Source organism: Mus pahari, chromosome 7 (assembly GCF_900095145.1).
Source record: "Mus pahari chromosome 7, PAHARI_EIJ_v1.1, whole genome shotgun sequence".
NCBI lineage: Eukaryota > Metazoa > Chordata > Mammalia > Rodentia > Muridae > Mus > Mus pahari.
The window spans coordinates 38,741,978-38,763,396 of NC_034596.1; the positions used below are offsets into that span (position 1 = coordinate 38,741,978).

Below are 21,419 nucleotides of genomic sequence, written 5' to 3' on the forward strand. Positions count from 1 at the left end.
TTATTCCTTGTGTTTTATAGTTATAATTAACCATCTTAGGTTAGAGTTTTCCCTTTAGTATCCTCTATATGGCTAGATTTGTAGATAAATATTGCTTACATTTGGTTTTCTTATGGATTATCTTATTTTTCTCCATCTATGTAATTTTGCTGGGAATAGTAGTCTGGGCTGGTATCTGTGGTCTGCAGCATATCTGTTCAGGCCCTTCTGGCTCCTAAAGTCTCCATTGAGAAGTCAGCTGAATTCTAGTAGTTTTTATGTTACTTTGTCTTTTGTTTTTCAGCTTAAATAGTCTTTCTTTGTTTTGTATATTTAGTGTTTTGATTATTGTGTGCCATGGAGACTTCCCTTTGTGGTCCAATCTATTTGGTGTTCTGTATGCTTCTTGTACCTTTCCCTTTCTAGGTTAGGAAAATATTCTTTGATTCTGCTGAAAATAGTTTCTCGGCCTTTGAGCTGAGTTTCTTCTATTCTTATTATTCTTAGATTTTGTCTTTTCACAGTGTCCCAGATTTCCTGCATGTTTCGTGTGAGGAAATTGTTAGAGTTAACATTTTCCTTTACCAATATTAGCTATGTCTTCCATCATATCTTCAGCACCTGAGATTCTGTCTTTCATCTCTATTCTGTGTAAGCTATCTTCTGTAGTTTCTGTTCTCATTCCTAAAAATTTCATTTCCACCATTGGCCTCTGTGTTTGTTTGTTTGTTTGTTTGTTTTTCATAGATTCTACTTCTATCTTCAGATCTTGGACAGTTTTATTCATTTCCTTGCACTGTTTCTTTGTGTTTACTGGATTTCTTTAAGGAATTTATTAATTTCTTCTTTAAGTATCTCTCCCATCTTCACACAGGCTGTTTTTAGGTCTTTTTCTTGGGCTTTGGGAATCTTTCAGTAGTCATTGTTTGCTGTGCTAGGGTTTCTTGGCCTCAGTGGAGATATCCTGTCCTAGCTGATATTGATTGTGTTTTTGCTGACATCTAGGCATCTGGTATTGGGGTGATTGTATCAGGTTTGTCTCTATTGGGTAGGTGCTTTGTTCCTTGGTTTCTGTTTTCTCCCTGGACTTTAGAAGAATAGGTGGCTGTGTGCTGCCTGGTAGGAAACTTTTTGAGGACCCGTTTTCCTGGTGGAGTCAGCTGGTGTGATTTCAGGGTGCACCTGCTAGTGCTGAAAACTAGGATAATCGGTGAGTTGGGGGAAGGAAGGTTTGGGGAGAAAAGCTTTACCATCTTTTGAGGATGGTGTCACAGAGAAAAAGGGATACCACTACAGGTTTGTTTTACTACAGAGCTCAGGATGAAACTTGGGAGATTAGATCTGGAGAAACAGAAGTGAAGGTATGGATCCATAGTCACCCTACTTGTTGAGACCCTTGTGTTAACAGGGGTGCCTGCTGGGGTTGGGGGCTGGAACAAAGCAACCAGCTAGAGGAGGGAGGTTAAAAGGGGAATATCTGTGGGTCCAGAAGAGGTGGGAGCAGGCATCAGGGAAGGCTGATGCAGAGCAGGGGGTGAGACTCTGAGGGAAGAGAAAAGAGGAGAAGATCTGCAGATAGCCTACCTGGTCTTATGAAAAGCATGGCCTGTGCTGTGGGTTAGCAGGGGTGCCTGCTGGAGCTGGGGGCTAGGACAAAGCAACAAGTGGAAGGAGGGAGGATAAAAGAGGAAGATCTATGGGACCCTGATAGCAGCAAGGTGGCAGGGAAGACTGCCACAGGTGTTCTGAGGATGAGACTGGAGGATTGAATCTGGGAGAACAGAGCTAACATTTTCTTTGAAACGGAGGTTTGCATCACACCCTAGGACAGTTACATTACCTAAAATACTGTTTCCTTAACTGGTGGTTTTCAAAGTGATAATAGTCAAACAGCTTTCAGATGTCATGTTTGAGAACTGTAAGCATCTTTTGGAAAAAAAAAAATCTGATCATCATCAATGTGATTTCTTTGGCATTTGCTGTGTTTCCCAGACCATGGTAAAGCCTACAGTCTAAGTCTCCTAACAAGACAATGATGTTTTAAGGAAGGACAACAGAAATCCAGTGTGGTTCAGTATTTTGACAGGATCGTTCACACTGGAAATAACAGAGCTCAACTCAGATTGACCAGAGTCCAAATTTCATATTGAATTCTCTTATGGATTTCCTTAAAAGCCAAATTCTGTTTATAATGCTGTTTGGAATGTTTCCAGTTCATAAATGCTAGAAGACAGAATCAATGCTAGAATTATGCTTAATAATTCTTCTGAGGTCTCACCTCCCGTTCCTAATATTTTTTCACAGTGTGAAGAAAACACTAACCTTCAGGATACTACGCGCTACCTCAAGCTCCCGTTTTCCAAGGTCATCTTCCTTGGGAACAATAATCAAACTATGAAGGCCACAAAGGAATCCTTTTGGATAACATCGTTTCTCTGTTCCACAAAACTCACTCAAAATGGTAATGTACGATACAAGCCCTCAGACCTAAGGGCACATGGGAACTGTATGAATTTTGGTAAGCATATCTGGCAAGGATTAAAGTATTTAAGACTCTTGCACTAGAAACAATCTAGATTCTTTTGTGTAGGATTTCTAATCAAAAGAACAAGTAGTGACTCCGTATGAGCAATTTAATGACTTAAGAGTTAGCCCAGTGTTAAAACCCAACTGTCAATTAACTCTTTGAATAAACCATTAAAAGCCAGCTGCACTTAAACTCAAGAAAAGATGAAAAGTGTCACCACCTGAAATCCCCTATTTTATAGCACCATAAACGATGCTAATTGCAAGCTTTATGATAAATCTTGCTTTTTGGTTTGTTTAATTAGATGGATACTGCTTTTCTGCCATAGCATTACTTCTTATGTCACTAATTGTTTAGCAAGTTATGATTAATAAAGCAAGTGTGTCTTCTTGGCAAATTGTCATGAAAACTGCATCTGTAATGAAAGAAGTAAATTAAACATTCCTGAATTTTTTATGGTTGCCATACACAGCTTCTGGCTAGCACCCCAAATACTGCTGTATTAATAAATTAGATGCAATATGTTAAGCGGGATCACTTCATTATAAAGCACTGTATTTCATGCAGCTCCTATACCTAAGCTTATTTTTTTTTCTGTTTTTTTTTCTTTTCTTTTTTTTTTTTTTTGGTATTATAGAACAGTTTGTATAAAGAAGTAATTGTCTTAGAATATAGTGTCAAAAAGGCAGCAAAACATAGCACTGTAGTACTGACTCTCTTTTAATTCCCTCTCAGTAGCTAGTCTACTATATTTACATATAACACAAAGTTGTGTTAAGCTTTCCTAGACTTTATTAGTATCCAGTATTTACTGGATTGACTTGAATTTGAACTCTACTGACATAATTCGGTAACTATAAATAAAGCATTTACCAAACCTGGAGTGTTTGCTGTGGAAGTTATGAAAATAATAAAGTCAGCTGGCTCCTTGGACAAAATTTATATTTATCCTACATAAGGTATTTGTGTGTCTTTGTAGCTCTTACTGTTAATTAAATGACCTAACTGGAATAGTTCAGGGTTGGATTTATTGGATATTGTTGGTATAACCGCAAACTTTTTGGCTTAAAGTGACAGAAATATATTACTCTATGGATCTGAAGTCCATTTCTTGTAGCGATGCTGTTGTAGAGGAAAGTCTTTTCCTTATCTTTCCTAGTTTCTAGAAGCCATCTGCATTACTTGGCTCATGGCCTCTACTTTCTTCTTTAGACATTATCAGTTCAACATCTTCAAATTTCTCTAACTCTGACCCTCTACAATTTTTCATGATTCCTTTCTGATTACATTTTCTTGGAAAACACAATTCTGTCCCCTTATTTATCAGAAATGTAAGCATATTATAAATTTTCTTTGTCAATTTAAGGTAAACATACCATTTCTAGGAATTAGGGGGTCCTGAGGGTTGTTACCCTGCCTACCACACAGGTAATCTTAATGACAAAATTGCCTGTAGTTTTTACAGTTCTAAGACTTATGGTGTAAACACAAGATAGGAGAATCCAAGTCCTAAAGACTTAAAGCTGCTTCCCTAAAATCCAAGAGAAAAACTATGTTGTCTTTGTTTAATGTTGTCAATGTAAGTTAACTCAGAATGAGCAAGAGAAGAAAAAAAAAAACAAAAAACAAAAAACAGTGTGTTTCAAGAGATAGCAAGGTTCTTGTGGCCATCTCAAAATAAATTGAAATTAAATTGCAGTCCCAAATCAGAATTAAATTGGTATGCATTCATTTTACTTGACTTGGAAAATAGAATACATTTCCACTCCCATTGAACAGTTAACAAATGATCTGGTTTCAAGGAGTAGTCTCTTAGAGCAGATCTGCACTCAGGATTCCTGCTGTGTGTACCTCTTCTTGCTGTCTGGAATCCAACATTGTTCATGGCTAATTCTCCAGATCCAACCAGATCACTCGCAGGTATTTCTGATGATCAGATCAAGAATGGGAGGCTAGGTCTGGTGGTACACACGCCTGCAATTCTAGCACTTGGGAGGCTAAAGCAGGAGGGTCTTCAAGGTTATTCGTTCTACATAATGAGCTGCCAGCCTAGGCTACATGAGACCTGTGTCAAGCATACACACACCAATTGTTATGGAGTAAATTAATCCTTGTTTATACTTGGTAGGTCAGATGCATAGAGTATGCTACGTGATACGATGTAGAAAATTAATAATTTAAGTGGTAGAACATTGCTCCTGCTGGCCATCCAACATATCTTCAGATGACTAGAGCAGTGAAGAGATGACAATTTTGCCTTAACTCTTAATGTTTTATGTACACAGCTGATTACAGCTGCCAAAGTTAGAACGTGGACCCTGATAGCCCTAACAAATTAGGCTTGACCACCCACTCGTCACAGTCCAGGCAAATTAATAGTGACGAGGAGGCTTATTTAATGCAGCTGCATTGGGATCAAGACTGAATGAAAGTTCTGGTGAGCTCCCAAGTCTGCCTTTAGGGTTCTGTCTTGAGGTTTAGGTTTAGGGAGAGAGCATAGGGTATACGTAATGAGTAATGCCAGTCAGGGTTTGGTCCTTTCCACCATCATTGCCTCTGCTTTAGTCTCTCTTGCAAGGAGGTGTGACACGTTGTCAGATTGATGTGAAATCTCTTCCTGAGAGACAAGATTCTCCTCTGGGTGGCACCACGCTGCAAGACTTTTCTTTCTCCCAGGATAAGACTTCAGGGGAAATTTCTGTTTCTTCAGGGCCATTTCTTCAATAGTCTGATGCCTAAAGAGAGGACACAACTGTCTCTTTAGAATATATTGATCTCTACAAGGATGATCACATAGACAGACATAACTAGTCTTCTCTTTAATTCACTGAAGTATGAATGGTTCTGTCTGAGATTCTTCGACCTGCTTCCAAGAAATGTTAGCATGCCTGTGTGTGCTTCTGCACTGTGACCTGAGAAATGCTCTGTCCTCTCCACACTCTTCACAATGCTCAGTGCTCTGATGTCCTCGTTTGCCTCTACTTTAGAGCTGGCAGGTTCCTCTGCCCTGTTCCTTCTCTATCTTGGCAGTTCTTACTGTCCTTATTGATCTCCAGATGCTATCATCCCTTGATCCTTTGGAGACTAAGGAAGCTTTGGCCATGATATCCTCTCCCTGAGCCTATCTAAATTCTGCCCAAGACAGGTGGAGGCCAAGTTTGTTTCTTCTAGTTCTTGAAAGGCCCGTTGAACTCTGAATCCACCTGTCAGTTTCAGAAAGGAACTGGAAGAGGCAGGACTGTGTGCTTGTTCATAAGCTGTGGTAGAAGATGGGCTGGGAGGACACTCTTAAATCTAAAGGCTCACTAGATGGTCTGTTGGTACATTGGCCTTGTTGTCACAGTACACTGACAATGTGTGTTCCTAAGAATTGAGTTACCTTAAACAATCAAGAAGGCCTTCATTGCTGGAGTCCATTGCTAGACTGAGTGTTTATGTTCAGGTGTCTAAGCATGAGTCAAGCAGGTTCCTACCTGTCTGAAAACCCCAATCCTACTAGAAGGTAGCAGAAAGGGTTACAGCAGATATCTGCTGGCTGCTTACACGGTTCTTAGTACTGGGGATACAGTTGGGTCATGCTCATCTCTACTACTCTCTTTGGAGTTTACAGTCAACTTTGGACATAGAAATCTTTTTTTTTTTTTTGGACATAGAAATCTTTAGGCAAAAGACAAGTGCTTTTGTGAGGTAGGAGCATGTAGAAGGGATGGAAAGACTTCCTGGACACCACCATCTAGTTGGAGAACTAAACAGTGAGCAGGAGCTCTGGGTAGTAGAGGAGATGGTGAAAATACTTTTAAGTCAATGCCATCCTAGAGCAGAGAGGCTAGTCCCGGTGAGGGGATTGGTTAGGCAGTGCATGTAGGACGTCAGTTTTTACCAGTAGAGCACGGTTGCTGAGAGGGGCTGTTCTCTATGAAAAGCAATTAATCTTCCTTTTCTGTTTGAAAAGGTGATATGCTTGATCTTTTGAAATGGAGAACCCACCCAGACAAGATCACAGGCTGTCTCTCTAAGTTAAAAGAAATCGATGGCTCAGAGATAGTAAAGGTATATACGTTGTTTCATTACCACTTGGATCCTCGACAATGCTGGGAGGAGGGCAGACTGGGTCTCACTCATTTGCCTTTTCTTCTTTAATCCATAGTTTCTCCAAGACACACTGGATACTTTGTTTGGAATATTAGATGAAAATTCCCAAAAATATGGGTCTAAAGTGTTTGATTCTTTGGTAAGTTTACATTTTCTTAATAATATAACAGATAAGTGTGCATCTCCATCCTGGCTGTTTCAGAAATGGCCACTTGATGATGTAAGAGTTTATTTACTCATTTTGAGCAGACAAAGAAAAGATTGGCACTGGGTTATGTAACACTCAATTTTCTTCTTAGGTCCACATAATAAATTTGCTACAAGATAGCAAGTTCCATCATTTTAAGCCTGTCATGGACACTTACATTGAGAGTCACTTTGCAGGGGCACTTGCATACAGGTAAGGCCCTTTATCTTGTAATTGCCTTAGGAATCACACTAAAGCTTAAGCAGCTGCTTAGGAAGACATTGCTGTAAGGGAAAACAGGCAGATGTGAAGCCCAGCCAACAAACCCCCATCTTTGCTCCTCACACACCCCTGTTCAGTGGTGATAACTTATTTTGATTAAAAGGAAAGGGGGTGGGGAGAGCTTGCTGAAGTCTGATCCTGGAACCTGGTGCCTTTCTTCTCACCTCCCTTTTACCTGGTGTGCTCTGGTCCAAGATGCCAGGTCCTTATGATTTTTGCTGCCAGGAGTCCTGTTTTTACTGCACTCCTTGTATATGACTTAAAGGAATAACTATGAATGCAAAGCAGCCCTTGCCTTCATCCCTGTCCCAAGTCACTTGTTCGCCTGTTAATATTCACAGAGGCCCTACTTATTACAAGAGTGCCTTGTTCTGTGCTCTCATAGACATACCTAGTCCCTGGCCTCAAGCCATTTAGCCATTGAAGTCTACTGCTAGATAGTAGCTGCCTCTTTTCCCACAGTGCAGGTTATGTAAGTAGCACAGGGCATGAGTGATGTCCTACTTCAGCTCTGCTAGCCTCCAGAAAGCCACTAATAATCGCCCCAAGGCAGCTGCACACCAGAACATTGTGTTCTTATGTGAAGACTTCATCCCTGACCAGTAGAATTGGGATTATCTAAATGGAGACCAGCAAGCTAACTCTAAACTCTAAACACAGGTGGATTCTTTCTTTCTTTTTTTCTTTCTTTCTTTCTTTCTTTCTTTCTTTCTTTCTTTCTTTCCTTTCTTTCTTTCTTTCTTTTCTTTCTTTCTTTCTTTCTTTCTTTCTTTCTTTCTTTCTTTCTTTCTTTCTTTCTTTCTTTCTTTCTTTCCTTTCTTTCTTCCGTCCTTTCTTTCTTTCTTTCTTTCTTTCTTTCTTTCTTTCTTTCTTTCTTTCTTTCTCAACTCTTTCTCTCTCTTTCTTCTTTCTACTTTTATAGAAGAAGAAAACTACTACTTGAATTAGAAAATAAAAATTAGCCAGCATTTTTGTCAGTGAGATTGTAGTACTAAAATTGTGGGTTGTTCTTTAGTTTTTGTTTTGTTTCCTAAAATAAAATAAAAAATAAAATAAAAACAAACCACTAACAAGAAAGCAACTTTCTCCTCTGGAAATGCTTCTTCAAGAGCACACTTTGATGGTGAGAACGTTGGCCTGATAAATGCAGGAATGTAGCTTGGAGTGGAACACTTCGTCTTCATGCCTCCCCCACCTTTTAACTGCAGCTACGTAGCAAATACTTTTCAGTACTCACAAGATTTGAAAGGAAAGAATACTGATGAGCAGTTGTCCAAGATTGCTCATGACAGCCCTAATTCTTGGGTCAATAGGATACCTACAGACTGAGGGCAATCTCAGGGGGCCGCAGTATGTTTCCATCTTAGTTTCAAGACAAGTAGTGATGTGGACCTGCAGTTTGAATAAAGTTGTTCTAGAACAACCAGGCAGGAGAATGTAAGACCTTACAGCGAAAGACTAGTCTTCCTGATACACATGTATGTTGAGTTTATTGCCATTTAATTGAGAATTAGCCATTCTGCAATCTGCGAATTGCTCCCTGTGTTTTAGAGATCTCATCAAAGTGCTCAAGTGGTACGTGGACAGGATAACGGAGGCAGAGCGCCAGGAGCATATCCAGGAAGTGTTGAAGGTAATAACACGCTGTTGAAAACAGATGACAGAGTCTCACAAAGCTGCTACGTGATGATTGGAGACTAATTGGTTCTTCTGCACAGACAGTAATTGGTGATGATACATTACTGACATTCCAATTCAAGGATCTTAATCAGTTTATGACTGTTCCAGAGCTGATGAAACTTGAAAGGGACTTTGCCAGGCCTGCCCAGAGGCACCTACTGGGGATTGAATCCTGCACAGATGATGTCCAGAATGGGCAGGCAGGAGAAGGGAACATGGGAAGAGACTGGAATGAGCAGTTAATTTAAACTTGGAAATTTCTGCCTATTTCCCACCCTGACAGAGAGCTAATGAGAACCCTTTAGCTTAAGTTTTAAATGACAATAGGATCACCTGAGGGATCACAATGAAGGAACCTTAGGTTGTACTGGGTATCCTGGTTTAGTAACTCCCACATCTCTAGACCCAGTATATTGAGCCACAGTGATATTAACATGGTCTTCAGACATGTTGAGGAATAAAATTTTCCCAGCTACCAAATCCTTTCCCTCTCCTTCCTACTCCTTCCATCTCCCTATCTCTGTATGAGATAGGGTCTCATTAGGTAATCCTGGATGGACTCCAACTTTCAATGTTCTTGTGTAATCCTTTTAAGTAAAGAATGAAGATTTGGGGCAAGGGATATAGTTCAGTAGTATGTGTTTGCCTAGCAAGCATCAGGCCCTGGGCTCATCTCCAGTACTGCCATAGGGGGGAGGGGTGGGGGAATATATATATATATATTTGTCAAGGGGTTTCCTAGCTGTCCTCTAATTCATATTGAGACTATACTATGTGGTGTCAGCAGATACATAGATAATGCATACATAAAGATTATAAAACATGTACTTTCTTTTTTTTTTTTTTTTTTTTTTTATTATTATTTTCTTTATTTACATTTCAAATGCTATCCCGAAAGTTTCCCATACCCCTCCCCCCACCTCTGTTCCCCTACCCACCCACTCCCACTACTTGGCCCAGGCCTTGCCTTGTGCTAGGTCATATAGAGTTTGGAAGACCAAGGAGCCTCTATTCTCACTGATGGCCGATTAGGTCATCTTCTGCTACATATGCAGCTAGAAACACAAACCCCGGGGGTACTGGTTAGTTCCTGTTGTTGTTCCACCTACAGGGTTGCAGCCCCCTTCAGGTACTTGGGTACTTTCTCTAGTTCCTCCATTGGGGACCCTGTGTTCCATCCAGTAGCTGGCTGTGAGCATCCATTTCGGTGTTTACCAGGCACTGGCATAGCCTCGCAAGAGGCCGCAATATCAGGGTCCCTTCAGCAGAATCTTGCTGGCATGTGCATTAGTATCTGGGTTTGGTGGCTGATGATGGGATGGACTCCCGAATGGGGTAGTCTCTGGATAGTCCATCCTTTCATCTTAGCTCTAAATTTTGTCTCTGTACCTGTAACCTTTCATGAGAGTTATGTTCCTTATTCTAAGGAGGAATGAAGTATCCACAAATGGTCATCCTTCTTGATTTTCTTCTGTTTTCCNTAATGTGTCTTGGATATTCCAAGTTTCTGGGCTAATATCCGCTTATCAGTGAGTACATATCTAGTGACTTCTTTTGTGATTGGGTTACCTCACTAAGGATGATATCCTCCAGATACATTCATTTGCAGATACATAGATAATGCATACATAAAGATTATAAAACATGTACTTTCTTTCATTATCAATTTATTCACTTGGTCTGCTTGGAAATCAAGTGCTAAGTGGCAAACCACTTTTGAAAATATTCATCTCTTCATCTTCATCGGCTAAATTAAAACAAAAACTATTTGAAGATCAAAAATATTCAGTGTTTCTAACTTCAGAATTATAAAGAGTTTTTAATATGTTTTGCTTCTTTGGCATCAAAGAAGAATGGCTTTTCTACTTTAAGTATATATCACTCAAACATCTCAGGGTGCCTCAGTTTGGGGATGAATTATTTAAAAGCCTAACACTGTTCTGTAATATTTTTTATGCTATGTCATTGTTACATAAATACTCTCAGCGTCCTTTGAAGCTAACTTTCTAACACTCTTGTTTCAAGGCACAAGAATACATTTTTAAGTATATAGTTCAATCCCGAAGGCTGTTTTCCCTTGCCACCGGAGGGCAGAATGAAGAGGAATTCCGCTGCTGCATCCAGGAGCTCCTTATGTCCGTCCGCTTCTTCCTCTCACAAGAGAGCAAAGGGACTGGAGCATTATCTCAGTCGCAGGTAACTGTTTTCCATCCCTGCTAAATAGACGAAAACTGGGATTGCAGTTTGTTTTCTTTTACACGCCAGCTTGGTTGAGTAGCCTCGCTCCCTTTTTCCCATAGCTTGGCCATCATCAGGATGAGACTTTTAAGATCCCCGGGCTCTATGTACTGGCCTAACCTAAGCAACTCCATTTCCCAAGTCCCATACTCGAGTAGAGGCAGTTTGCGTCAGCCATGTTTTCATTTACTCGAACACATTCAGGTGGCTAGACACTGTCACCCTCAACTGGGAGACGGGATGTCACTAGAACCTGGTTCTTAACCCCAGCCTCATTGCTTTTTAATCTATCAACTTGAGAATCATTCTCTTGGACAATGTTAAATTCACATTGTCTTCTTCTGTTTTACTTACTAGCATCTTCCTAAGATGATGCCAAGTGCTGCAGATTCTGTTACTGGGAGTTGCCTCACATGTGTTTATCTGTGCTGTGTGCTTGGAAGGCATACCTGCACCAGTATGTTGTTGGCTGTTTTGAGACAGGGTATTAGTTAACCTAGTCAGGCCTCTACCTCCCGAGGGCTGGGATGGCAGATGTGAACTAGCATGCCTGGCTCTGATTTTCTTTCTTTATTTGTTTTTGACTTTTTTTTTTAAGTTCTGGATCCATCTACATTCAAAATAGCATTGCCTTTTATACATTCCCAGAGACAATTCTTAGTGTTTCTCTCTCTTTTCTTAATCCTCCTTGTATATTTTTAATTCTGATGGCTTGGTTGGAAGCTGTCAGATCGAGAAGCAGCCTCCCACCATCCTCTGGAAACTTAAACATCTTTGAGAACTAGAGCTTTAATAGGGAGATTAAAGCAAACTGGGTCTTAAGAAGGCTGATGTCATCTGGAGTCTTGTGGCAGGTGGCATGTGGCAGGCCTACCTTACAGTGTCCCAGCACCAGGACTCACTGTCCTCTGGTGACAGCACTGTGCTTTTCCTGACTGCTCACACAGCTAGTCTTGTTATTCTCTTCCTTACAGATGTGGACTTATCGTCCACCCGGCCCATCATATAACAAGCTCTTTTAAATGTCATTTTATACTCTGTAGTTAGCAGTCCAATCCCGACACCAGGGACCTCAAAGACAAGCTTTTTGCCAGAGCTGATTTGTAGCAGCTGATAATTTGAGGAGGATAATCCAGTATGCTTACTTACCACAGAGGTCTCAGAATTTACTACTTTGTGATTAAGGTTTCACCCTGAAACATCTCTATTAACTGTTGTTAATCACAGAGACCACATCTGCCTGCTTTGCACCTGAAAAATACCTTTCTATTCTTTTTTTTAACTTATTATTTTATCTTATTAGATATTTTCTTTATTTACATTTCAAATGCTATCCCGAAAGTTCCCTATACCCTCCCCTCGCCCTGCTCCCCTACCCACCCACTCCCACTTCTTGGCCCTGGCATTCCCCTGTGCTGTGTCATATAAAGTTTGCAAGACCAAGGGGCCTCTCTTCCCAATGATGGTCAACTAGGCCATCTTCTGCTACATATGCAGCTAGAGACACGAGCTCAGGGGGTACTGGTTAGTTCATATTGTTGTTTCACCTACAGGGTTGCAGCCCCCTTCAGNTCCTTGGGTACTTTCTCTAGCTCCTCCANTGGGGGCCCTGTGTTCCATCCAATAGCTGNCTGTGAGCATCCACTTCTGTGTTTGCCAGGCACTGGCATAGCCTCACAAGAGGCCGCTATATCAGGGTCCCTTCAGCAGAATTTTGCTGGCATGTGCAATAGTGTCTGGGTTTGGTGGCTGATGATGGGATGGATCCCCGGGTGGGGTAGTCTCTGGATAGTCCATCCTTTCATCTTAGCTCTAAATTTTGTCTCTGTTTCAATATCCTTTCATGATACCTTTCTATTCTTAAGTTAAATTATTGTTTTTTCACTTCTTGGAGATCTAAGACATATTTCTTCTTCTTCTAAAACTCCAGGAATCTTTCTGTACCTTCACCATATCTCCCGTGAGTCCTAGCATTCCCTAAGGTACCTTCGATTGCTATGATTCTGCAGGGTGTAGCAGCCCTGACGCTTCTGTATCATTCTGACTTTCATTAGTCTTGGTTTTCAGAGTACTATTCCACAGTTGAGCTTTAGAGACAGCTTTGTTACTTATTAAAGTATATAAAGTTCCTGAAAATGCTAATAACCCTACTGAAGTAATTCTTTACTCTGTACGCTGTTTATTTATATGTGTCTGTGTTTATTTTTTTATGCAAAGTCACAGTTAATGTAAGATTATGAGATGTTGGTTTTCTTTAATTAAAAAAAAAAAAAAAAAAAGCATTGCCTCCCAATATTTTGGTGGTAAGGTTAATGACACATTTCTTCCCACTGAAGGTTCACTGATGATCCTACACTCCTCTTAAAGAAACTAGGAGGGCCAACGTTTGGTTAATGAGAGGTGTTAGTTTTCTACTGCTGCTAACATACCTTAGCTTGATGGCCTTAAACAGCTTTGAGTTGCAGTTTTGTAGGTCAGGAGTCTACTCAGGCTTAGTTGAATTCTTTCCTAAGAGTTTCCCAGAGTCAAAATCAGAACTTGATTTCTTATCTGAAGCCTTTGAATAAGAACAGGACTATTTTTCAGGTTATTGGTAGAAATTGTGGGGTCAAGGGCCTCTCCCTGCAGGCTGCCAGTACAGGCTGGGGGCATGGGAGGTAGTCTGTCTTCTCGAGGCCACTCGGAATGTTTTTTACATTGGGTTGCTTCAAATCCAGCAGCCATATGCTATGTTCTGCCCATGCTTTCAATCTCTCTAGGACTCCTGCAATGAAATAAACAAAATAAAACAAAACCCTAAAGGTTTATGGTTAGGTTAGGCCTACCTATATAATCTCCATATTTTAAGAGTCAGCTAAGTCTAGCATCTTTCACTTTTTTTCTGCAAAAGCTCTTTGGCAATGCAATATAATGTAATTGCAAAGCTACCAGGCACAAAGGTCATGATCAGTCATCTTAGATATTGCATCTACCTTATCCAGAGCCAAGGATCATATTGGCCAATGTTTTTAAACTGTATTAAAACCAGAAACTTAGTTTGCTTGCTTGGCATTGTGGGAGTCTTTCCCACGCGAGTTAAAACCCAGCACAGAGACTGATTGCTAGAGACAAAGGGGACCCTCTCAGTACTCTGTCAAGTGGACTAAGGGATTGCTACCCAATGGGTCTGCCCATCAGTGGGGCAAAGGATTGTTTCCCAGTGGGTCATCTCAGGCTTGGTAGGAAGATTCATTTCCTCCTCTTAGCCAAAGCCTGACTTGGCAATAATTCCTGAATAGTCCTCCCATGCCAGGCAGGACCCAGAACCAGCTCTGCTGTGTTGCCATTTCCCATTTCATGTACTGACTCCTGCCCCAGAATTTCTTGGAAACGAAGACGAAGGGCAAAAAGGGTAAAGGCCCCAGACCTTGCTGCAAGTTCCTTGTAATTATTTTTCTCTATTTGTCTCAGGGCATAGGAAGGTCAAAACCAAATTGTACTTTTATTTTTATTTTCAATTATAACCCTTAGCTTGTCCCAGGGCAGCTGGCTTCCTGCCCTCATCATAAAGTATTTCTTGATTCATGCTTTTTAGTGGTCATATTATAACGGTACCTTACATTTCAGGGACACCAAGATACATTTTTCAAGTAAGGAAGTATAATAAAGAACTCGGTTACATATTAAGAGATACATGAAAGAGATAATTTGACTTTGTGTAAGCAGAGAGATTCATTGAATTTTTAAAAAATTTATTTTATTGCATTTATGTGACTCAGTTCTTTGCCAAGTACATCAGAGTTTACATAGATACAGTGTTTAGCAGGGAATACCAAGTTACTCATTTTAAGAATAGTCAAGCAAATACATAGTGCTTTAAAAAACAGTCATGGAGCTTTCATTTAGAAAGAGAAAGAAATCACAATAAAATATCTTTGAAAATATTAGGGGCTGTGGTTGTAGCCCCTTAACCCTGTGGTTGGCTAGCCTGCACAAAGGTTTCACCCTCAGGTCTGATAAAAGCTTGATGCCATCTTACATCTTATTTTCCATGGGATCATTGATTCATTTGTATCCCTTCTTTGTTTTAAGGCTGTGTTCCTGAGCTCCTTTCCAGCTGTGTACTCAGAACTGCTGAAGCTCTTTGATGTCCGGGAAGTGGCCAACTTGGTACAGGACACCCTGGGCAGCCTACCTACCATCATGCATGTGGATGATTCTCTGCAGGCAATTAAGCTTCAGTGCATTGGCAAAACCGTCGAGAGCCAGCTCTATACCAACCCAGGTACGGTGGTGATGCCCCATGGTCAAATGCTGTGTCTAGAAAGCCCTTCTTCATGTCTTGTGGCCAATGGTCAAAGAAGCAAATAAAAATCAAGCATACTTTCCCAAAAGCATTATAATTTCAATGGGAAATGTATTTATCAGTCAGATATAAAAGTGTGGCTGCCAAAATATCATTTCTAGACTGAATCGGCCCACCATAGTGGCTCACACTTGGAGTCCTAGCTACTTAGGAGGCTGACGCAGGTGATCCATTAAATCCAGAAGTTTAGGACCAGCCTGAGCAGGGTGAACATACTGAGACCCAGTGGCAAAAGAAGGAAGGGAACTGGGGAGGGCACTGAATAATTATTGATTGTAATCACAACTATTAGTGGTGTGGCATGGGTCTCCTGCCCACATTGTTGTAGATCTCTTATTATAGGATCAAGAGAAAAGTAACCATTTCCTCCTGAGATTTATATATTTATACCTGATATGATCCTATTTGTCTGTTTTTTTAAATGGTTCTCATCAGTTTGTAACTTAGTCACTGGTCTACATCTGTAAAGAGATACCACAATACGGGCAAAACTTTTTTTTGTTTTGTTTTTTGTTTTGTTGTTGTTGTTTTTAAAGTTCATGTAATTGGGGCTTGCTTACAGTTTCTGAGGGTTTCAGAGTTCATGGTCATCACAGCAGGAAGTAAGGTGGGAGGCAGGCAGGTATAACTGTGGCTGAAAGCATATATGTTAGGTTCAATGAGTGAGCAAGACTGGACCTGGTGTGACCTTTTGAAACCTCAAAGGTCACCCGCAATGACACACCTCCTTCAACAATGCCATATCCCCTAGTCCTTCCTAAACAGTCCACCAACCAAGAATTAAGCATTCAAATGTATGCATGAGCCTGTGGTGGCCATCCTCATTCAAACCAACGTCATTTATCTTCTGAAACTGTATGGAAGTTCTTTGTATTCCTTTTTTAATTTTATCCCACTATCAAGCAATCAGTTACCATGTAGATTTTGCTATGTTAGCTATCATTAAATCCTGTTGTCTCTCAATTTTTTTAATTTATTTTCCAGAAGAAAATAATGAAATATCCTCCTTCTTTTAAAATTTACTTGAAAAATTTTCCATCTGATTCACCAACTAAAAAGTTTTTAAGATAGATTCCATCAGAAGTTATTTTTCCATTTGAATGTATATATGAGTATATAGTCCCAAACATACTGAAAAAAAAATAATTTTATCATAAAACATCTTAAGCATACAGATAAGAATAGAGCATATCAGTAAACCATGAACAAATCTTAGCATCCAAGTATTTACTTTAAGTTTCTTATTGAGGAATTCATCACTTTCTCATTTTCTTAGCTGGGCATTGTGACACAGGCCTTCAATCCCAGCACTTCAGTGACAGAGGCAGTCAGGTCTCTGAGTTCAAAGTCAATCTGGTCTTCAGAGTGTGTTCCAGGACAGCCAGGCTGGTTTTTTTTTCTGTTTGCTGAAATCATTAATGTTTCAATCAATGTAAAAGAAAGTTTAATCTTTTGATTTCTTCTGATTACAAGAAAAAAAAAATCAGGTCACTCTAAAGCAGTGGTGACTATCAGAAAACACAGATATTTATATTTTGACTCATAGCAAAATTATAGTTAGGAAGTAGCAATGAAAATAATTATATAATTGGGGATCACCACAACACGAGGAACTGTCTGAAGGGGTCATGGCATTAGGAAGGTTGAGAGCCACTGACTTAGAAGAAAGATATTTTTTGCAGGGTTGTGTCTCTGCCGTCAGGGACTCTCTAGGGTTGAGGGCAGAGGTGTAGAAAGGACAGGGGTGGACCAAGTACCTAGCTTAACTCAGGGACCAACTCGGCTTTCCACAAGCTAAGGAAGGTTGACTTCTGTCTCACAGGGATTGTGATTTCTGCCATATTTCCCCCACACTAAGTAGATGATTCTTCACTAGTTAAAGTCCTACACTAAAAGGTCAACTAGGGTCACCAAAATAAGTTTTCAGTAGTAATGAAATTACTTGAGAGGATTTTATTCATTCCACAGACCCTTAGGATTCCTGACCTTCAGGGAACAAAATAGGAAAAGCAACATCAGAGAGCTTTTCAAGAAGTCGATACAATGAAGAAGTTAATCAGGTCTCTGTGTTGTGTGATTTGGTGAGAATATCTGTAAAGCTAACTCTGGAGATATTCTCCAGGACCCTAGGGTGCCAGGACCCTGGAGGAGAGGCTCACCAGTCAGGATTAGGAAGTTGATAGATGCCTTATGGCCTAGGGTAGGTGGTAGCGGTAGGAACCCCGTGTGTTCTTTCTATGTGGGCCACTCCCCTTGGAGGACGATTATGGAGAAGCAGAAGCCACTCACTCATAGTCAACATAGCTAAAACTGCTTCTCTCACTTCACAAGTGATGCTTAGCTTCATATTCACTGACTCATCACTGAAGAAAACAAAGGCTGTCATATGTAAGTGATAGGGAACAGCATATCCAGAAGGAGCCTGGATCATTGAGAAAAACAGGAACTGTCCCTGGGAGTCTTCCAAGATAGAAAAGGCCCTGTTAAATCACATGGTGATCCCCAGTAGTGTTAGGGAAACCTAGAGAGGGTTGCAAGCGATCATAGCATTCAAACCTACTCACTGTGAACTCAAGGAACAAGCAGGTAGTCCTGCAGTATCCTCATGAATGAGAAAATATTGGAAGGTAAACCAAATGCATCATGTGAATGCCTGAGCTGACAAGTGGAGTAAAATAATGAGACTGAGATTAGAAGAGGGACAGTATAAAATTGTAACTACTGGCATAGTAGGAGAAGCAAAGAAGCTCACCACAAATGGTCTCAGTGTCAGCTCACTCAGCATAGCAGGTAAAGGACATTTGCCTTTCAAGCCAAACAAAATGTAAATCTTAAACAGAGCAAAGAAATTAAGTGAATGCGTCCCAACTTCTCAAAGAGAACTATATCCAAACAACAAGGGGTATGATATCACTTTAATTTTAGGATAAACATAAGCTAAGGCTAAAATAATCAAAATAAGAAGAAGTGAGGTGGGCATTTTGAAGATAGAGGTAGTATGGTAGTTTATCATTGCTGTAATGGGAACCACACCTTGGTGGCTTTAAATAAATGATGCAAACTCCTTATCTGTAGAGCAGAACTTCAAGGTCATTTCACTGCACAAAGTTCAGGGTGCATCCAGACCTGTTCTCCCATCTTGAAGGCCTGGCGAACTGGTCATCTTCTTAATATTTTATAGCTTTAGAGGCCAACTGCACACGTTAGTGCTCTCTCTCTCTCTCTCTCTCTCTCTCTCTCTCTCTCTCTCTCTCTCTCTCTCTCGCACACATGCACACACATTTGGATCCTTCTGTCTCTTTCATTCATAAGGCCCCCTCTGTTTACAACGGGGTCAGATAAATCTCCCTCCCTCTGCAGAGGCTCCTTGGCTATAATATAATTCCCAGGATCCAGGAAGTTGGGATCTGGGAAACAACTTAGGAAACAATCACTTCTCCTTCCCACACGTGGGCAGAAGAAACAGATTCAAAAGCACTTTGCAGGTTTCACTCCCCGTAAGAAGGTGAAAAAAAAAAAAACAACAAAAAACAGATATCCTGGCATTCTCTTTCGAACAAATGAAGCCCAGAAGGGCTGCAGTTGTTAATGACTGAGTCCACATATCCCGACCAGGAAGAGGTCACAGGTGATTCTTCTATGACAATTATAACCCAGAGATGGCGGTAGGATGAGGGGAGATGAACGTGTTCAAAGCCATAATATCCAGCTAAAGCCAAAGGACTAATTCTGGACTTTTTCTTAATGACAACCCCACATCTCCCAACACAGAGTAGGCAGTTTCTCGTTGTTATTTATTATGGATGTTAATTTTTATGAGCAGAAACTTGATCCGTGATACAGAAGTCAAGAGAAAATGACAAAGTTGAAGTTTTCTAGGGGTTAGTATTATTAGACAGAAGGAAGTCCACAATTGACTCACATGTTAAGAAAATAAATTTTTAATTTTGGAGAATTCAACCTTAGCCATATAAGCCCACCAGGAGACCTAGAACATTCTATAAGTTAATGGTCTACTAGAATCCTATTGGAAATATTCTCCAGAGAAACAGAGGAGAGGAGGCCTGTATTTTAGAGCAAGCAGGTCTGGCAATGTCTAGAGAAGCCTGTAGGAAGGGTGGAGGCTGGGAGTCAGGAATGGTGATTTCAAGAATGGTCAGGAGATTGTAAGTCAACTTCTTGTAGGGGTTGTGAGCCGTGGCCCTCGCTGTGTCCCCAGTGCTAAACATTTGCTGAGTGGTTTAGCAGGAATCTGTAACCACCACTTACCTATTTTCTTGCTGAGAAGAGGATATGTTTGTATTTGCTTGTGATTGAACCACATATAAGACGAAACCCATGCAGATGGGTGAGGCTAAGTATAAAGACCTGAATGCCTGTTCTGAGATGAGACACTCCCCTGTCTTAGGCCTGAGTCTGGCAGTCCAGAACAGAAAGGGAGAAATGAGCCACCACTGTTCAATGTCCTAAATATGTGTGTTTAGACCCCAGAAAGATTAGACACGGAGAACCAACTGCCATGCTCCCCTGTGTTAGCGATGTCCTCCACTCTAAGTGAGATGCTGTTAGGTCTCAGCTCAGGGCTGACAAGCCGGTGATCCTACTGTCACCTACAAACAGAGGATCAGATAGTTTATGGTGGCAATTCTGTACGAAAGTGATCAGAATTCTTTCTAGTGGCTCTCCAGTCCCTACCTGTAATTCTGTAGAATGATACGAAACTGTAATAGAAAATACGAAAGGGGCTGGGACTCAGCAGTTAGAGTGCTTAGTGCTTTTCTAGAGAAGTCCAAGTTCCTAGAGTTCAGCTCCCAACACTGAAGTCAGGAGGCTCACCTGCCAGGAACAACAGTTCCAGGGGACCTGATGTCCTGTTCTGGCCTCTACAGATACCAGCCCACTCATGGCAGACTCTCACCCAAGCACACGGGCATATGTAAATAAAAAGTAAATCTTTTTCAAAAAAAATTTTAAATGAGAGAAAGAATATAATGTATTTTAAAAGCATGTTCAAGGAATTAGTAGCATAAAATTAGGAAGGATATTTGATTAGATTTCTATGTTGATTTGGCAGTTTCAAGAGCAAAAATCTTACTCTATTTAATGGGTGCCCAATAACTCTTGCTGGTTAGACCTGCTGTTCATATGTTGAAAATGTGTAGGTCATAAGGGTTGTTTTGTTACATTTTTTTAAATCACGATTTCTTATTGATTGTCCTCTATAAAAATATAAAGACAGTTGTCCAGGAGTAGAATGAGATAGTTGGAGTGGGTTAAACAACAAAAGAAAAAAAGAAAAAGAAAAAAAAAAAAGAAAGGAGGGAAGGAAGGAGTAGGGGGGAGGGAGAGGAGGGAGGATAAAGCATGTACTGTGACCTCAGGGGCACTAGCATTCTGTTCCCTTTGCTCTGGCTACTTTATCCCCACCCTAACCCCTCCTACCTGTCCTGCTTCCTGTCTCAGACTTGTTGTGAGGGAAGACTCAGGTCAAGGGCCTTTCCATACTCCCTCCACATCACGGAACCTTACTCAGCTGTTCCTTCCCACAGTTGTTCTTACTCTCTTCTGAACTTTATCAAAGATGTACCCCCAGGACAATTTGGGGTTTGGCTTAGGCATCGGTTGGCTGTCACGTGTTGTGCTACTCAGGATTCAGGCTCCACTTTGCTCTCCGGCCATGGTTCTGGAGTTTTTAATACTGACCTGTGGTAGCTAGCGCATCAGCTGTTTCTCTTTTGACACAACACGGGTGAACTATTTGTCTCCCTTGCTCTACCCCTAGCTCTTAGATATTTTAACAGTTGGCTGCAAATTGAGTGCTTGAAAACCAAAGCCAGCTCGCTGCTGGAACCTATCAGATGAGCTTTGCCTTCCCTTCCAATTAAACATTACTACATAGTGGTTCTTTAGTTTCCAGGTTCGTTTCCCTGGTTCTTTCTGTCAAGTAATTGCTTTGTAAGTAAGTAAAGTTTCTGTAGTGTTGTACTACTTACAGAAGGCCTATAGCGAGTTAGCTTACAGGCTTGAATTTTAGTATCTCTCTCTCTCTCTCTCTCTCTCTCTCTCTCTCTCTCTCTCTCTCTCTCTCT

General features: G+C 40.7%; 1 protein-coding gene across 4 annotated transcripts in view; it reads left to right on the forward strand.

Annotated features, from left to right (window-relative positions):
- Dock4 (dedicator of cytokinesis 4) overlaps positions 1 to 21,419 on the forward strand; it is a 406,489-nt gene that overhangs the window by 280,609 nt on the left and 104,461 nt on the right. For all 4 annotated transcript variants that reach the window (XM_021201378.2, XM_029540998.1, XM_029540997.1 and 1 more), the window contains exons 17-23: positions 2,284 to 2,440; positions 6,459 to 6,556; positions 6,654 to 6,737; positions 6,898 to 6,998; positions 8,619 to 8,700; positions 10,773 to 10,943; positions 15,057 to 15,249. In XM_021201378.2, coding sequence (XP_021057037.1) covers positions 2,284 to 2,440; positions 6,459 to 6,556; positions 6,654 to 6,737; positions 6,898 to 6,998; positions 8,619 to 8,700; positions 10,773 to 10,943; positions 15,057 to 15,249 — 886 coding nt within the window. The remainder of the gene's footprint in view (positions 1 to 2,283; positions 2,441 to 6,458; positions 6,557 to 6,653; positions 6,738 to 6,897; positions 6,999 to 8,618; positions 8,701 to 10,772; positions 10,944 to 15,056; positions 15,250 to 21,419) is intronic.